General features: G+C 31.5%; 2 protein-coding genes across 3 annotated transcripts; one reads left to right on the top strand and one right to left on the bottom strand.

Moving 5' to 3' along the window:
- Positions 1 to 819: 819 nt before the first annotated feature.
- LOC111489077 (N-alpha-acetyltransferase MAK3-like) lies at positions 820 to 4,173 on the bottom strand. The gene is made up of 4 exons (XM_023137106.1): positions 3,843 to 4,173; positions 3,618 to 3,738; positions 2,792 to 2,847; positions 820 to 1,245 (listed from the first exon to the last, which is right to left on the bottom strand). Exons 1-4 carry the CDS (start codon positions 4,044 to 4,046, stop codon positions 1,036 to 1,038), a joined length of 591 nt encoding a protein of 196 aa, XP_022992874.1. The 5' UTR covers positions 4,047 to 4,173; the 3' UTR covers positions 820 to 1,035.
- Positions 4,174 to 13,021: 8,848 nt separating this feature from the next.
- LOC111489075 (B3 domain-containing transcription factor FUS3-like) lies at positions 13,022 to 15,091 on the top strand. 2 transcript variants are annotated; one of them, XM_023137102.1, is made up of 6 exons: positions 13,022 to 13,555; positions 13,744 to 13,833; positions 13,935 to 14,035; positions 14,124 to 14,170; positions 14,333 to 14,409; positions 14,635 to 15,091. In XM_023137102.1, the coding sequence occupies exons 1-6, from the start codon at positions 13,355 to 13,357 to the stop codon at positions 14,926 to 14,928; spliced, it is 810 nt and encodes a 269-aa protein (XP_022992870.1). In that variant the 5' UTR covers positions 13,022 to 13,354; the 3' UTR covers positions 14,929 to 15,091. The 2 variants fall into 2 exon arrangements, with proteins under 2 accessions (XP_022992870.1, XP_022992868.1); XM_023137100.1 differs by having other exon boundaries at positions 14,324 to 14,409.
- Positions 15,092 to 17,829: the final 2,738 nt, after the last annotated feature.

The following is a 17,829-nucleotide window of genomic DNA, read 5'->3' as shown; positions in this document are numbered from 1 at the left end:
AAAAAAAAAAAAAAAAAAAAAAAAAAAAAAAAAAAAAAAAAAAAAAAAAAAAAAAAAACTACATCAAAAATAATTTAATTCTATTTATTTTGAATTATTCCATAAGAAATAAAGATTGAAAATGTATAAACATTAAAAATTAACCAAACAGAAACCAAATTCAAGACCCGAATGAAAATGTAACACTTTTGAATTTGAATGATAAAATGAAAATTAAATGTAAAAGACAATTTAAAATGTAATATTTTAAAGTTTATGAACATGATTAAAATGGTATTCAAAATAAGAGAGTATTTTCTCTATTATTTAATAAACTTTCATTTACCTTATAAATTAGGTAAATGCCAATAAAATAATATCGCCTATTTGAATTATTAAAAAAATAAACGATCTAAGATATAGGCATAATTGAAACCCATACCCATTTTATATTAATAATTTAACTAAGGTTAAATATAAAGAAATTTTAAAAAAATCTTAAACGGAAATTAACGAATTCAAACTTCTAACATTTTGGTTTATAAATCTAAATCAAAACTTCTCTTCATTTTAAAAACTACTCTTCAATCAAATAATTAAAGAAGTGGATGGAGACATAATCAAATGAATAATTTTAATTAAATAAGGTTAATGATCACGTATTCAATAACACGAGTAAATTAAGATTATATTATCGACTAAGAAAGCAGAGGTTTAGATCTCCAAAATAATTTTTATGTTCTTATAAGTTTCGAACACCCATTCAAGTGTGTGTGTGTGCGCGTGTGCGTGTGCGTGTGTACATCATCCATCTTTGATCCCCATCTCTATTAAACTAAATAACCCAAAACTGCTCGTAACTTCATTCCAAGTTCAAACTGTGATCACATATAGCTAAATTTACAGCATAAACAACTTTCTAAAGCTCTGACATCAGAGGCTACAATGAAATTTAATGCACAACATCACATGGTGGACAAAGTAATTATAGAAGGAAAAGGGTGAATAGTGTTCACAGCTTAGTTTCAAGTTGAGATGGATACCGTAGCGTTCACATTATAAACCATCGTTATCCCTCTGATGATCGGCTCTGTTCGCCATCGAAGGCAAGGATGGGTGTGAGTCCATGCGTGGAAATAATAGCTTTAGACGAAATGCATCAACTCCATTCAAGTAATAATGGAAGAGTCGTTTTGCCCTGATAAACCCGAGACGACAATAGAGTGCTAGTGCTCCTTTATTTGTAACTTCAGCTTCTAATGTGACCTTGAGACCAAACAACATCAGGTGGTTAGTTAGCATGTCAATTCCCTTTAAAACAAAATATTCCATTACCTAAAGTACAGATTAAGAAAGGAGAGAAAACAGGTAATCCTCTCGAGTGGGACCGAAGAGATTACAGAAAACGGTGCTAATAAAAAGAGTGGTTGCAGACATGTAATATGAGAAAAGCAACATGAAAAGAGTTCACCAATGTAACAGCCCAAGCCCACCGCCAGCAGATATTGTCTTCTTTGGGTTTTTCCTCTCGGACTTTCCCTCAAGGTTTTGAAAATGTGTCTATTAGGGAGAGGTTTCCACACCCTTGTAAAGAATGTTTAATTCTCCTCCCCAACCAATGTGGGATATCACAGCCAAAGAAAACGATAGCCAAAACTGTTATACAGAAATAAACACAACGATAGCCAAAACTGTTATACAGAAATAAACACAACACGGTACCACTTGGTTCAATTTGTCAAATCAAATAAACCAAGATACGTGCTACTCAAGGCAGTAATACTGCAGGTAAATTCAACAGAAGCCGTCAATCTCAAAGTCAGATCAAGTTCCAGCTATTTCCATACCATCAAATCAGGATAACTCCCCAAGAACATTCATCCGGGTAAATATGAGCCACATTCAACACAATTTAACATCCTAACTTGAGAGTGCATTATCTCCACTAAACCGACCATATCATCAAATTGACAAATCCTACATGATTGTTGCCTAGCTATACAACATTGGAATGGAGAAAATAGATATTAATATCAAAGAATGGTGACCTTGAAACCATAAACCCATGGTCCCAGAAGTAAACAAGTTCGCATCATTTTTCCACACCTTAAACCTTCTTATAGTTAGGATTAGAAATGGAAATGAAAACCTATAAACCCTATATTTGTAGCATGTTTTCCCTTATCTGTATATGATTGTTTTCCCATATACGAAAACCTTATATTTGATTCGATGCATAGAAACAAGATCATATCATTTTAACTTAATTTATTTGATAGCTAGGACACTAAAAGAAATACTCGATAATTCAAAGTAGCTAGCTCCAAGGAGTTTCAAGGTCTTTTACTCCTATTCTACCAGAAATTTGGGTTCGTTTTAATAAATTCATCACTACTTTAGATAATTCCCGGCATTGGCTTGTATTGAAACAGAGCTTGGTGAAAGCGGAGGTCTCCAAATCCAACTTACTAAGCAATGCCAAATAGGCATGGGGGACTGAAAGAGATCTTGCCTTGAAAATACCACTTAGGATCTAAAGGAGATGACATAACAAGTATAATATTGCAGATGCAACACGTGCTCGAGCTTCTTTTCTTTTGTAAAAGGTCAAATTACTTGATGGTGCAGGCTATACAGCCATCCACTATTACCTAATAGTTCAGTGATTTGAGTAAGAAAGTAACAAACCAAACTATATAATATAGAGAAGAGAACGCACAAGTTATTTGCTTCGACTCCTTTAATGAATTAATAGACCAAATAAATATTGGAACACACGAAAGAAGAAATACCATAATTGATGTCAATATACCTCATCACAGCCTGATTCCATCATGGCTTTTATAGACCTCGTGACGAGCTCGGTAGCTACAATATCAAGAGAAATAATTATGATAATGAAGATCTATGAACCCTAATTGGTTTGTGACAAAAAAAAAGGTGTATTAAAACACATTTAAGATAGAAAACATTATGAAGTACTGTACATGTTATGCATACAAATAAATCATATTCCAGTCGACTAAAGAAGGAGAAAATTGGGATCACACCCAAGAGTATCAGCCATTCTTGACAAAGATCGGTGATGTAACTGCCTAAGCCCACCGCTAGGAGATATTGTCCTCTTCGGGCTTTCCTTCAGGGTTCTTAAAATGCGTCTGCTAGGGAGAGGTTTCCGAATACACTCGTTCCTCTCTCCAATCGATATGAGATCTCACAATCCACCCCCTTTGAGGCCCATTGTCCTCGCCGGGACACCGCCCACTGGCTCTGATACCATTTCTAACGGCTTGAGCCCACTGCTAGCAAATATTGTCCTCTTTAGGCTTTCCTTTTCGGGCTTTCCTTCAAGGTTCTTAAAACATGTCTGCTAGGGAGGGGTTTCCACACGCTTATAAAGAATGCATTCATTCCTCTCAATCGATGTGGAATATCACAGTTGAACAGAAATTATTCTAACAATGATATCGTATTCTAATATCATCTAAATCCAAGTAAGTCATACAAATAAGCCTTGCAACGAAATTACAGCAACAAATAAATGGGCAGAATGACAAATCAATCTTACAAGGAAAAACTAAACCATAGAATTCATTTATCAACAACCACTTCTCAGAAACCAGAGAAAAAAAATTTACCGATGCCTTTTCCTCTATAGGGCTTGATGACAACCAACATGGCAATGTACCCTCTGAAAGCCCCCCTATGCTCTCCCATCTTACAAACCACCGTCCCGACACATTTTCCCCTATGGAAGGCCTGGGGAAACAGCAAAAATAGAATGAATAGAACAGAAATTAAAGGGAATCGCGACAATCACGATCTAATTGGTCAGAGATTTGATACAAAAGCGAGATCAATACCAGGAATGAAAGTTGGGGCCAGAGGTATACGAAATAACGATACGTGAATATGGAGTAGGGTTCGCTGAGTTCTTGATCAACCAGATTCATGATCAGAGGTAAGTGATGCTCACCGCCATAGCTTACGTACTCAATCTCCAATGCATCAAATTCAACTTTCATCGTTTCTCCTCCTTCTACCACACTGTCCAATTTCGCTTCCATTCTCTGATCTTCTCGCCGGAGACTGCTACGTCGCCTGAAGGAATCCGGCCGAATTTTGGAGTATTAATCGGTAAGAGAGAACTTGAATGCCCTCAAAGTAATGAAGCCCACGTTCCCTACAAAATAAAAATGCTGATTAATTTCAATTATTCAAATTACTAAATAAGTCGGTTCGTATAAAATATAAAAGTTAGATAAATTTTGTGCCAAAAAAAATGCTTCATAAGTCCATACGATGGTTGGCTAAAATCACGGATACTCCAACTATATTAAAAATGGGGGCATATGTCCACCACTTTTGAGCTAGGTATCCTAAGCGAGTCATTCCATGGCACAAACTGTTTGTCACAGTGTGGACGAGTGTCACAACCATACTAAAAAAACAGTAAATTGGGACCTCCAATGGCAGTTGATCATAGAGTTGATATGCGAGTGACCTATATGGTGACGTAAAGGCTAACTAAGAATGTCTCATCCTTAAACACAAACAATTTAATTGTTCGAGTAAATATTTTGCACGAAACATCTTTTGTGTTTTAGCTGTCAATAATAGGTTCGTTTTTGCATCTCAACTCTTAACCGTCGCTCTTTCCTCCCATAACCTACACTTAACCATTTTTTTGAAATATAAAATTAGTAAATTGATATAATAAGATAATGCAAATATAATACTTACTGTTTAATTTTCACCTTTTTCGTTTCTACTAGTTGTGCCATGAGAAGGATGAAAATGATTTTATTTTTTTATTTTATGATTAAATAAAATTTTAAAAATAGAATATATATTCTATTTAGAAAATAAAGATAGAAAAATTAGATTAAGCACAAAATAACGATTTTATTTTTAAAAAAATATATTTTTTCCCTCAATTTCCTCTATTCAAAATTTACATTTAAATTTTAGTATAATTTCAAAACAAAAATAAATAAATAAATAAATAAGTTTTCAAAACTTACCTAGTTTCATGTTTATAAAATTAATTTAAAAATAAAAAATTAAATAATTATTGAATATATTAAAAAAAATGTTATTTTAAAATTTAAATTATAAGAAAGATTACACATATTTAAATTCAATTCTTTGTGTCATTGTGTAAGAAACTCGGCACCTATACAATAATAAAAAGTTAAATTACAATTTTACTCTACTTTCAAATTGCAAAAGAAGTCTTCAAAAAAAAAATTTAATTCACACATCTACTCAATTATACATCAAATTTTAAAATTAGGATCTCATTTAGGGAGGCTCACAGATGAAAATAGAGAATTATTCTTTATTATTGTACCAGTCTCCTGTTTTAATTTTTATCCTGTAAAATTTTTTTGTAGATCAATTCTAATGAGTAACATCTTTACCCTTCAATATAAAATTCAAATGAATTAATAAATATAAAAATTAAAATTTTAAATGATATATAAAATATTTTTAAAATATTTCTGCTAGTTCATGCCTTCTTAATAATAAATTTTTTTTAATAGTATTTTTTTTTTTCACTTTAAACCTTTAAATTTTTTTAGTAAAATTTCAAAAGCCATAAGTAAATAAATAAATAAGTTTCAAAAAGTATTTAATTTTTTAAAACAAAAAATTATAAGTATTTGATTAGATTTATAAAGTTAATTTTAAAAAATAAAAACTCACGTAATTATAAAAAATAAAAAATTATAAGTATATAGTTATGAAACATTTTACCTATAAATTAAATTATCAAAATTTTCTTTTTTTATTTTAAAATTTAAATCCAAATATACAAATATTTAGTTTCCATTGCTTAGTAATGCTATCTATCAAATAATAAAAATTAAATTATAAATTTATTTTTTATTTAAACACACGGAGTAATTTAATTATAAATTTAGTTTTTAAAATTTAATTTTTTTTATTTTTAGTTTAAATTAAATAAAAAACTATTTAGATTTTTTATCACTCTCTCCACCACGCACGTTACATAAAATAATAAAAATTAAATTACAAATTTAGTCCAAATGGTTGTGGGAAAAATTTATGTTTATATATGATTTCAAATTTTTTTTTATTATAAACGAAGTCTTACCATTTTAATTTTTTTTTATTTTTAAATTTAAATAAAAAGAAAATGTATATAAATTACCAATTTAATCTAAATAAAATAATAAAAAATTTAATCCAAATACTCGTAATTTATGTTTATATTTCAAATTTTATAATTATAAATTAAAATTTCAAAATATTATTTTATTTTTAATTTTAAGTTTAAATGGAAGAAAAATATACAAATTTATATTACACAAAATAATAAAAATTAAATTTTAGTACAAATTTCTACATAGTAGGAAGTTTTCAAAATTTTAAACTTTCCTTCTTTTTAGAATTCACGGTAACAAATAGAAAAATATAATATAAATTAAATTACAATTTTAATCTCAAATTTGTTATTCCTCCCCTATAATAAATTAGTTCTCTTTGCACCTTTTTCTTTTTGTAACAAACTAATTTAATCTTTTTTTACCAAAATATATACAAAATAGTTGGGTTCTCTGTAACAAAAAATAGTTCTTCCTTCCTTATAACAAAACTAATAGTTCTTCCTTCCTTATAACAAAACTAGTTATTCTCTCTGTTTGTATTCAACACTTTTTTTCTGTCACCTTAGTTTAAATTTTATTGTTAAATTAAAGGTGAATAAGAAAGTATACAGTTTTCTTTCATTTTATCACAGTTGAGTGTAACAAACTGTTCTCATTTTCTACCTCATTAACGGTGCAACAAACTATTTCTCTTTCCCTCTCTCCTATTCAACAAATCTCTCTCCCACCATTCAACAAAATAGTTCTCATTTCTCAAAAAACTAGTTCTCCTTCCCTCTTTTCCTTCCTCCTACAGTAGTTCAACAAACAAATTAGTTCTCGTTGCTCTCTCCCTCACACCTCAACAAACAAACTAGTTCTCCTTTCCCTCTCTCCCTCCCAATCAACAAACAAACTGAGTTATTTTGCTTTATTTTTGCTCTCTCCCTTGCAACTGTCAACAAATAAACTAGTTCTCTTTCTCTCTCCCACCCACAAGTTCTCTTTCTTCTCTCCCTCTCACCCATCAACAAACTAGTTCTCTTTTTAAAATTTTAATTTTTATGGTTAAGTTTAAATCGAGTGAATTTATTTTTATGATTAGTTTTAGTTTAAATATGTAACAAACTAGTTTTCCTTACCTCTATCATAATAAATTAATTATTCTTACTTCTACCCTTGTCACCTGTAACAAAAAATTTTAATTTAAATCGGAAGAGAATGTACATAAGATATCTCTCACTTCTCTCATAACAACTTCTTCTCTCACCCAAAATTTTAATTCTAAAATATTTTTATTTTTAAAAATTAATGAAAATATACACAAAATATTTCTCTTTCTTTATCTCACCATTAAGTTGTAACAAACTAGTTCTGATGTCTTCCAAATTTCACAATTCTCCTTTCCTCTCTCCTCATTCCCTCTCTCACTTGCCTCATCCATTTACATGTAATCTCATTCCCTCTCTAGCTTTACCTCATGTAATCTGCTTCCCTGTCTCAGTATTCACCTCTATAATCTCCTTCTCTCTCCCATTATTCACGTGTAATCTCCTTACCTCTCCTTACCTCTCAGTATTTATGTGATCTCCTTTACTCTCAGTATTCTCAATATTTATGTGATCTCCTCTACTCTCAGTATTTACTTGTTATCTCCTTTCCTCTCTCAGTATTTACTTGTAATCTCAATCTCCTTACCTCTCAGTATTTACGTGTTATCTCCTTTCCTCTCTCACCACAATTTCTTATCCTCGTTATCTCCTTACCTCTCAGTATTTACAATCTCCTTACCTCTCACTATTTACGTGTTATCTCCTTTCCTCTCTCAGTATTTAATACGTGTTATCTCCTTTCCTCTCTCAGTATTTACGTGTTATCTCCTCTCCTCTCTCACCACAATCTTCTTCCCCTCTCTCCATTAACGTGTAATCTCTTTCCTCTCTCACCACAATCTCCTTCCCTATTTTTGTTATCTCCTTTCATCTCTCACCACAATCTTCTTCCCTCACTCCTTTTACGTGTTATCTTTCCTCTCTCACCACAATCTCCTTCCCTATTTTTGTTATCTCCTTTCATCTCTCACCACAATCTTCTTCCCTCACTCCTTTTACGTGTTATCTTTCCTCTCTCACCACAATCTCCTTCCCTATTTTTGTTATCTCCTTTCATCTCTCACCACAATCTTCTTCCCTCTCTCCTTTTACGTGTTATCTTCTTTCCTCTCTCAGTATTTTCGTGTTATCTCCTTTCCTCTCTCAGTATTTACGTGTTATCTCACCACAATCTTCTTCCCTCTCTCCTTTTACGTGTTATCTTTCCTCTCTCACCACAATCTCCTTCCCTATTTTTGTTATCTCCTTTCACTCCTTTTACGTGTTATCTTTCCTCTCTCACCACAATCTCCTTCCCTATTTTTGTTATCTCCTTTCATCTCTTTTACGTGTTATCTTTCCTCTCTCACCACAATCTCCTTCCCTATTTTTGTTATCTCCTTTCATCTCTCACCACAATCTTCTTCCCTCTCTCCTTTTACGTGTTATCTTCTTTCCTCTCTCAGTATTTACGTGTTATCTTCTTTCCTCTCTCAGTATTTACGGTTATCTCCTTTCCTCTCTCAGTATTTACGTGTTATCTCCTCTCCTCTCTCAGTATTTACGTGTTATCTCCTCTCCTCTCTCACCACAATCTTCTTTCCCTCTCTCCATTAACGTGTAATCTCTTTCCTCTCTCACCACAATCTCCTTCCCTATTTTTGTTATTTCCTTTCATCTCTCACCACAATCTTCTTCCCCTCACTCCATTGACGTGTAATCTCTTTCCTCTCTCACCACAATCTTCTTCCCCTCTCTTCATTCACCTGTAATCTCTTTCCTCTCTCACCACAATCTCCTTCCCTATTTTCGTGTTATCTCATTTCTTCTCTCACCACAGTCTTCTTCCCTCCTCTCATCTTCCCTCTCTCACCTACTTTAATCTCCTTCCCTCCCTCACCATTACAATCTCCTCTACTCTCTCACCTTCCCTTTTTCACCTTCTAAGTGTGATCTCCTTCCCTCTTCTTCGACCTCATCCATTTACGTGTAATCTCCTTTCCTCTCTCATATTCCTCTCCTCTATATGACGTGTAATCTCCTTTCCTCTCTCAATATTTACGTGTAATCTTCTTCCCTCTATCATCTTCCCCTCTCTCCATTGACGTGTAATCTCCTTCCCTCTATCATCTTCCTCTCTCTCCATTACGTGTAATCTCCTTCCATCTTTCCTCTCACCTACTGTAATCTCCTTCCCTCCCTCACCATTACAATCTTCTTCCCTCTCTCACCTTTACTTGTAATCTCCTTCCCTCTTCTTCCATTCTCTTCCATCTTCACTCTCCTTCCCTCTCTCACCTCTCACTCTTTAAGTATAATTTCCTCTCATCTCTCACCATTACCATCTTTTTCTCTCTCCGAGTGTACCTCATCTCCTTCTCTCTCACCATTTAGGAGGTAAATCTTCCTCCTTCTCTCACCATTTAGAGTGTAATACTAATAATCTCCTTCCCTCTTTCACCATTACAATCTCCTTCCCTCTCCCTCTTCTTGCCTCTCTCACCTTTACCTTCCCTCTCCTTCCCTCTCTCACCTCACCACTACAATCTCCTTCCCTCTCCCTCTTCTTTCCTCTCTCACCTTTACCTTCCCTCTCTCACCTTTACCTACCCTCTCCTTCCCTCTCTCACCTCACCAGTATAATCTCCTTCCCTCTCCCTTTTCTTCCTTCTCTCACCTTTACCTTCCCTCTCCTTCCCTCTCTCACCTTCTCACCTTTACATGTAATCTCCTTCCATCTTCACTTTCCCTATAATCTTCTTCTCTCTCTCACCTCTCACAATCAAGTGTAATCTCCTTTCATCTCTCACCCTTACCATCTTTTTCTCTATCCATTAAGTGTACTCATCTCCTTCTCTCTCACCATTTAGGGAGTAAATCTTCTTCCTTCTCTTACCATTGAGAGTGTACTAATAATCTCCTCCCTTCACTCAACATTACAATCTTCATCCCTCTCTCACCTTCCCTCGTGTACCTCATCTTTCCTCTTTCACCATTGACGAGTAAGTAATCTCGTTCCCTCTCTCACCATTGGCAATCTTCCTAAGTAATCTTGTTCCCTCTCTCACAATTGACAATCTTCTTCTTCCCTCTTTCACCTTTGATGTGTACGTGTAATCTCCTTCCCTCTTTCACAAGTTAATCTTCTTCTTCCCTCCCTTATCAGTGTATGTGTAATCTAGTTCCCTCTCTCACCATTAACCTGTAACAAAATAGTTATCCTAAATAATTTACAAACTAGTTCTCCCTCTCTTCTCCTTCTCTCACCTTAATTCTCCTCCTTGTCTTAGTTCTCCCTCCCTTCTCCTTCTCTCACCTTAATTCTCCTTCTTGTCTTTCCCTCTCCCACCATTAACGTGTAACAAAATAATTTGTGGTTCCCTCTCCCAGTGTAACAAAATAATTTTTCATTCCCTCTTTAACATATAACCAAATAATTGTAATTCTCCTTCCCTCTCTCACCATTCATCATGTAACAAAATAATTATAATCCTCTTTCCCTTTCCCTCTTTGAAGTTGTTATTCTCCTCCCTTCTCTACTTATATGGTTAGAGATCAGATTCTTCTTAAGGAGTTTTATATATTAATTTCTATTTTTCAATATAATTTCTATAACATACCTGCAAAACACAGTTCCACCTAAAAAAGTATTTATTTATTTATTAAGATAATAAATATATAATAAGTTAGTTTTATATCTTAACTTTTTAATAGGTAATGCAAGCCGGAATAAAGACAAACACAAAAATAATAGGTAATATGCAATTGAGAATAGAGACAAACACCAAAATTTGAAATTATTCAAAAATTTAAAAATTTTCACGAATATTTTATCATTAATCTCCTTATAATAGAAAGCACAAAACAATAGTTTTAAAAAAAAATAGTAATAGATTCCTCCATCTCCACCAATCTAGGAGGAAATAATCCATCAGGTGAATGAGCTCTCACATCTCTTCCCATATATCTCTAATCTCTTTCATATCTTTCAAAATATCTATCTCTCACATTTCTTCTCAAATATCTCTAATCTCTCACATATATTTTCAAATATTTCTAATCTCTCACATCTCATCTCAAATATATCTTCCGGAGAGAAAAAGAAAAAATTTGAAACAAAAGAAAGTACATCTCATCTCAAATATCTCTTTCCGTAACAATTGAGAGAGAAAAAGAAAAAATTTGAAACAAAACAAAGTTACTTGATAAGAAAAAAAAATTAAACAAAAAGAAAGAATCAGACCGGTGAACAATTATGGAGGTGAAAAAAGAAAAAAAAATCATAAACAGAATAGAATAAAATAGTTATAAAAAAAAGTTTAGTAACACATTCATCTCTTCCCACCCATCTCTTTTCCAAATATCTCTCCTCAACCCCCTTCCAACCACATAGTGATCAACCATACCAGAGAAAAAAAATACAAAATAATGAAACAAAACTGAAATAAACCACCCCTTGATAACAAAAAGAAATATGTTATTGTAAGAGAAATGTGATAATTTGACATGTTTATGATATGATATATTGTGATATAATATGTTATGATATCATATATATATGATAAAATGTTATGTTAAAGACATAAACGTTATGTTATGTCTCCTAAATTGTGTGTATACAACATGATATGAAAGACATGAAATCACGATAAATGACATGAATATAACCCCGTTAGAATTATGTATGATATGAGAATTGAGAAAATGAGATGATAAATATGAATGAAAAACGGGGTTATATTTAATAATGTTGAAAACGGAAAAATATTGGGACCTCATGCATTGTGTGCTCATGGAGGATACTTCTATTTTATCATAAAAGTACAGACGCGTACACCACTGGGCATGTGAAGTATCATTATGTTTTACATCATGCTGTCATGACGGTTACTAATTCTAATAGATGTCTGACATAAAAGAACTACTAGAGTAGGCTCGCTCGACAAGAAAAGGGGCCCAACAGTTTGCGAACTATCTGGTGAGCCCATACTCGCACGTATGGGCTGTGTGTAGAGTATATAATACACATTCAAGCTGCACATTAGGATAGTGCGGTAGGAAAATAAACTAATATGATAGGTCTCATCATTGCATTCACATATCCTTGCATTTAACCCCAATAGTGGGTCACTTCTTCCATAAAGGAGCCGAATGAAACCCAAAGTTTCACGTTCAGTTTTGAATTAGAGATGTTCAAAACGATGAATCAACATCGACTATAACCCCTAGTCTTCCAAGCTAACGATGTGGGTTCGATTTCCACTATCAGCTTATCTTATTCTTATTATATATATTATAAATATAATAAATTATTCATTAATTAATTGAAAATTTTAAATTAATTAAAAATTAAAATGAAATTACTCCGGTCAAAATTTTATTGAGTATTTCTTTAAATATTGCGGCTAAATACTTAAACCATGAGCTACTTCTATTTTAGGGTAAGACAAGGCATTTCTTCGGCTGACGACGACATCACAACTCGAGACCATAACACATACATAGGATAATCATATTTATTTTTTAGACTTAGGCTAGAATATGATATTTTTAATTTAAACGTTTTTTTATTTTATTGTCCATGACTGTGTTTTAAGATGATATATTATGAAAATTTAAATGAAGTATTTCCACATTCAATATTCATGATATATATATATATATATATATATATACACACACCGTTACAACCTTAAATTAAGTAGAAAACTTCTGATCCTTACACTCTCTCCTTCTCAATAAATTAAATAAACATCTCTAGACGTGAAATTAAAAAACATATTCATAAATATAAAATTAAAATTTTGAAAAAATATTACGAAGAACTAAATTTATAATTTAACCGAAACGTGCAACGGATCATACAAATGACGGAGAGTCCAAAGCCAAGGGCTAGAAAAGCCATTGATTAAGGAAGAAAGAAGGAGAAGGGAGGAGGGGAATTAGTAGTTGCATGCAAGCTCAGAACTTTTGCTCCACATGTAACCCTTCTCCTCTCCCCAACTTTCACTCCCCATCCCACCGTCCCTTAACCATGGTTAACTTCTTCCATTATTATTCCTCAACGCTTCCTTCACATTTGTCACTCTCCTTTAACCACTCCTCTCCTCTCCTCCCCTCCTCCACTTCTCCCCCCTCACCACCTTCCAAATATAGCACATTATCCGAATCATGCCCTTTTTGGACTACCAATCTCCTCCTCTGCCGCCGCCTCCTCCGCCGCCTCCCCACGATCTCGCCGCAGCTGTTCCCGCCTTCGCTGCTTCTCTCCACCGCAAGAAGCGGATGCCGAGACACCGCCGCCGCTCTTCCTCTAATCTCCACTTCTCCTTCCCTTCTTCTTCCGCTCCCCTTCTGCCTCCGCCGCCACGGGTACTCTTCTTCTCCTTCCTTTCATTCTTAAATTTTAAATTTATAATCATAAATAAATAAAAACTAATAAGAAAAATTAATAATGAAATGGTTTGGGTAAGTTGGTAATTAAGTACAATATAGAGGTGAATTAAGTAATTTTTCAAGTGCTATTTTTATTTAAATAAAATTATAATTTTTTTTAATAGGTGATTGATCCAAGGAGGCTGAAGTTTCTTTTTGAGAAGGGGCTTAAGAACAGTGATGTTAGTTCTCTAAGAAGAATTATACTTCCAAAGGTTTATTTATTTATTTATTTATTTTAATATATATATATAACACATAATTAGTTTATTTAATTTGATTAATTAATTAATTAATTAATTAATTAATCAATCAGAAAGCAGCTGAAATTCACCTCCCAGCTTTGGACTCCAAAGAAGGAATTATAATCACCATGGATGACTTGGATGGGTTGCATGTTTGGAGCTTTAAATACAGGTTTAAATTCATGATTAATAATTAATTTTTTATTTTTTTTTTAATTTTGTGGTAATAATGACGTAATAATAATGTAATTATTTTGTAGGTTTTGGCCAAATAACAATAGTAGAATGTACGTACTTGAAAATACTGGTAGGCTCTCTTCAATATTTATTTTTTATTACATTTAATTAAAAAAATTATGAAATTGTTATCGAACCGAGCTTAGTTTGATTATTTTAATGTTTTTTTTAGGTCGAGTCGAGATATGGCATATATAAATATGTGTTTTGTTTTGGTTTCGAGTTATCACAGGGGACTTCGTCAATGCTCATGGCTTACAACTTGGAGATTTCATCATGGTTTACCAAGATTATGAAAACCTCAACTATGTAAGCTTTATATTATTTATAATTAGTGAACTCGTAGCACGTGTTGTCGGGTTTTTCAGCAAAATGGACAAAAATGCCCTTAATCGACTTTAAGTAGTATAAAAGAAGCTTACGACATCAGGGGCAAAAAAGTAATTAGCTCAAAAGAAGCCAATGATTTTAGTTTCAAATCATGGAGATAAAAAACCCGATAAGATTGACTCTCTTTGGCTTGCATTTCGACAGGTGATTCAGGCAAAAAAGGCTTCTGATCAAGAAATGTATACCGGCATAGGAACCAACGTCGTGATCAATGGCGATATAGTGTTTCATGACTATGATCCTAATAAAGTGGGTAACTCGATATACGTGTCTAGTCCAACGATGGATGTGTCATCGTTCATCTACGATACTAGTTCTGCGTTTGACAACGATTCAACTTTCGACTTTATGAGTGGATCAATGACTAACTATTCGAGAATGGGAGGTCTCGAAGGGTTTGGATCGGTCGAGAACTTGTCTCTTGACGAGTTCTACTAAGAGACGTAGCTATATGTATAGCAAAGAAGCTTTGGGCATGGTTTCACAACATGATCATCAAATGTTTAGCTAGAAAATCCTTTGGAGGGGGAAGGGTTTAAAACTTGTTGTGTTGTACTAACTATTTTGATACAACAATACACTCTAAAATGTGACCATGCAAGTTTGTATAGTAATAAAAAATATGTGAAGCTTTTGTTGGCTCGTGTGTTATACTAATTTCGGTTTCGGTTTTGTTATAACCTTCGAGGGAATTTAGGTACTAACGTCTTGATCAATCAAGAAGTTGAAAAAGTTTTTTTTTTAATAGTCTTCAAGTATGGAAACTTGAAAGTTATTCGTACACAATAAAATTACATTTACCATATGAAATGGACCACAATGAAATAAAAAACTATTCGGACAATGAATATGGAAGAAATGAAAAGCTACTCGTGGACAATGAATATGGAAGCTACTGATTGTTTCAACTAGAAAGCTACACGTTATTATGAAAAAGCTACTCGTGGACAATGAATATGAAAAGCTACTAACTATTTCAGCTAGAAAGCTACATGTGGGCAGTGATTATGGAGAGCTACTCGTGAACAGTAAGTATCGAAAGCTACTAAATGTTTGAGTGGGATTTGAAAGATGTCAGAGTTGTTTCAGCGATGTCAACTTTAAAAAACACTAAAAAGTTTGTCGTGGATGGTCATAACGTCAATAAGTTCCATAAAATCAACTAAGAGAGATCGACTCTCCACAAATAGCATAATGTGACTGGTTAGAATCATAATGTTCAACATAATTTCTAAAAATTCAAATTTCAATCTGTTTACAAAAATTATAAATTAGTTTCCAATCTTAATTTTAATATATATACCTCTCAATTCATATTTGATGAATTTCAATTACTAAGGCCAGTTATTAAAAAAAAAAAATTATTTTATAGATTCCATTACTATTAAAAAATATTAAAAATTTTTAGAGTGTCTGACGTCTCAATTCTGAATTTTGCAGTTATCACTCTGAATGTAGTACCATATGTCACTCATGCATTAAACTCACTTTTATTTCTCTCTCTATATTTTTTTATTGTATATTCTTGTAATATCAATCTCTTTTTGTTTTAGTGGCAACTTATATTTTCAAAAAACGACAATAATCGAATTAAAACACTAAAAAAGTTTGTTGTGGATGACCATAACTTTAATAAGCTCAATAAAACCAATTTAGAGAGATCGACTCTCCACATATCGCATAATGTGACCGTTGGAATCATTAATAATAACTTTGAATTACGAATAATATATAAGAAAAATATAATATGATATTTTAACATAATTTCTAAAAATTCAAATTTCAACTTCTAAACAAAAATTATATTAATATATATGCATGTCCATTCATATTTGATGAATTTCAATTACAATGTAGTATAAATTATTAAAAAAAATACATTTAACTTATTTTATAGATCCTATTTATTATTAAAAAAATATTTGAATTTTTTTAAGTATGGGTAGATGTGTGAATTCCGAATTCAGTACCGTCTTAATTAATATAATAATTAATGGGTGCTATATTTTTTTTTGTTTCTTATATTTCTTTTTTTTAATATCAATCTTTTTCTTTTCTTCTTGTTGATCTAGTGACAACTTCTATCGAATCAACTCAGACACACTGACCATATATAGCATAATGTGACTGTTAGAATTATGAATAATAACTTTAAATCACGAATAATAGATAATGTTTTAACATAATTTTTAAAAATTCAAATATCAACCTCTATAAAAAAAAATACATTAAGTTATTTTATATATCCCATTTATTATTAAAAAATATATTGAGATTTTTTAAGTGGAAGATATCTGAATTCTTAATTCAGTACAGTTTTAAACGAATATATTTGAATTCTTAATTCAGTACCGTCTTAACGTAATAACATGTGACAATTATGCATCAAACTCACTTTTATCTCTATATTTTTTATTTTGTATATATATATTTTTTTTTATTTTATATATATATATATATATATNTTTTTTTTTTTTTTTTTTTTTTTTTTTTTTTTTTTTTTTTTTTTTTTTTTTTTTTTTAATATCAAACTTTTTTTTTCTTTCTTCTTGTGTTCGAGCTCGATCTCTTAAAAAAACAATAATTCAATAAAATGATAAAATTGAATCAGAAAAATCAATCTAAAATCAAGGTAAATTTTGATGAGTATTAAAAAAAATTGAGAACTTTTGAATGAGGGAGATTATTATTTTATTTTTTTATTTGAGCACAGAAACTTAATTTATAATGTAATAAAAATTAATGTAAATTTTAAAGAGATTTTTTTTTTCTTTTGAATGTATAATTTATAATTTAATAAAAATTAATCTAAATAAATATATATATATATTGCATTTCATAATTGATTTCCATTATTAGTATAGTATAAATTATTAAAAGATACATTAATTTATTTTATAATATTTATTATTAAAAACTTTTTTTTTTGTTTTTTTTAAGTTTAGGTAGATATCTGAATTTTTAACATAATAACAATGCAATCACTCCATCTCTATCTTTTTTTGTTTCTTATATATTTTTTTAAATCTGAAATATTTTTTCATTCTTCTTTCGTTCTAGTGACAAGTTGATTTTCACAAATTAGTAAATATTTCAACTTTAAAAATACTAAAAAGTTCTTGATGACTATAACTTTGATAAGTTCAATAGAACTAACTAAAGATCGACTCTTCACATATAACATAATGTTAGGACTCTCCATATATAACATAATGTGACTATTAAAATCATGAATAATAACTCTAAATTACGAAAAATTTGTAAAAAAAAATATAACAAGATTATTCAACATAATTTTTAAAAAGTTAAATTTCAACTTTTTTTTTTTTTTTTTTTTTT

Source organism: Cucurbita maxima, unplaced genomic scaffold (genome assembly GCF_002738345.1).
Source record: "Cucurbita maxima cultivar Rimu unplaced genomic scaffold, Cmax_1.0 Cma_Scf00014, whole genome shotgun sequence".
Taxonomy (NCBI): Eukaryota; Viridiplantae; Streptophyta; class Magnoliopsida; order Cucurbitales; family Cucurbitaceae; genus Cucurbita; species Cucurbita maxima.
This window is presented reverse-complemented; position numbering and strand designations above follow the sequence as displayed.

Excerpts from the sequence above, each read along its gene's own strand:
- LOC111489077 (XM_023137106.1), bottom strand. The coding sequence starts at position 4,046 with ATGGAAGCGAAATTGGACAGTGTGGTAGAAGGAGGAGAAACGATGAAA. Across the intron at positions 2,848-3,617 it reads CTATAGAGGAAAAGGCATCG|CTACCGAGCTCGTCACGAGG; the intron begins GTAAATTTTTTT and ends TTGATATTGTAG. Across the intron at positions 1,246-2,791 it reads TGGAATCAGGCTGTGATGAG|GTCACATTAGAAGCTGAAGT; the intron begins GTATATTGACAT and ends TTTGGTCTCAAG.
- LOC111489075 (XM_023137100.1), top strand. The coding sequence starts at position 13,355 with ATGCCCTTTTTGGACTACCAATCTCCTCCTCTGCCGCCGCCTCCTCCG. Across the intron at positions 13,556-13,743 it reads TTCTGCCTCCGCCGCCACGG|GTGATTGATCCAAGGAGGCT; the intron begins GTACTCTTCTTC and ends TTTTTTTAATAG. Across the intron at positions 14,171-14,323 it reads GTACGTACTTGAAAATACTG|TTATCACAGGGGACTTCGTC; the intron begins GTAGGCTCTCTT and ends TTTGGTTTCGAG.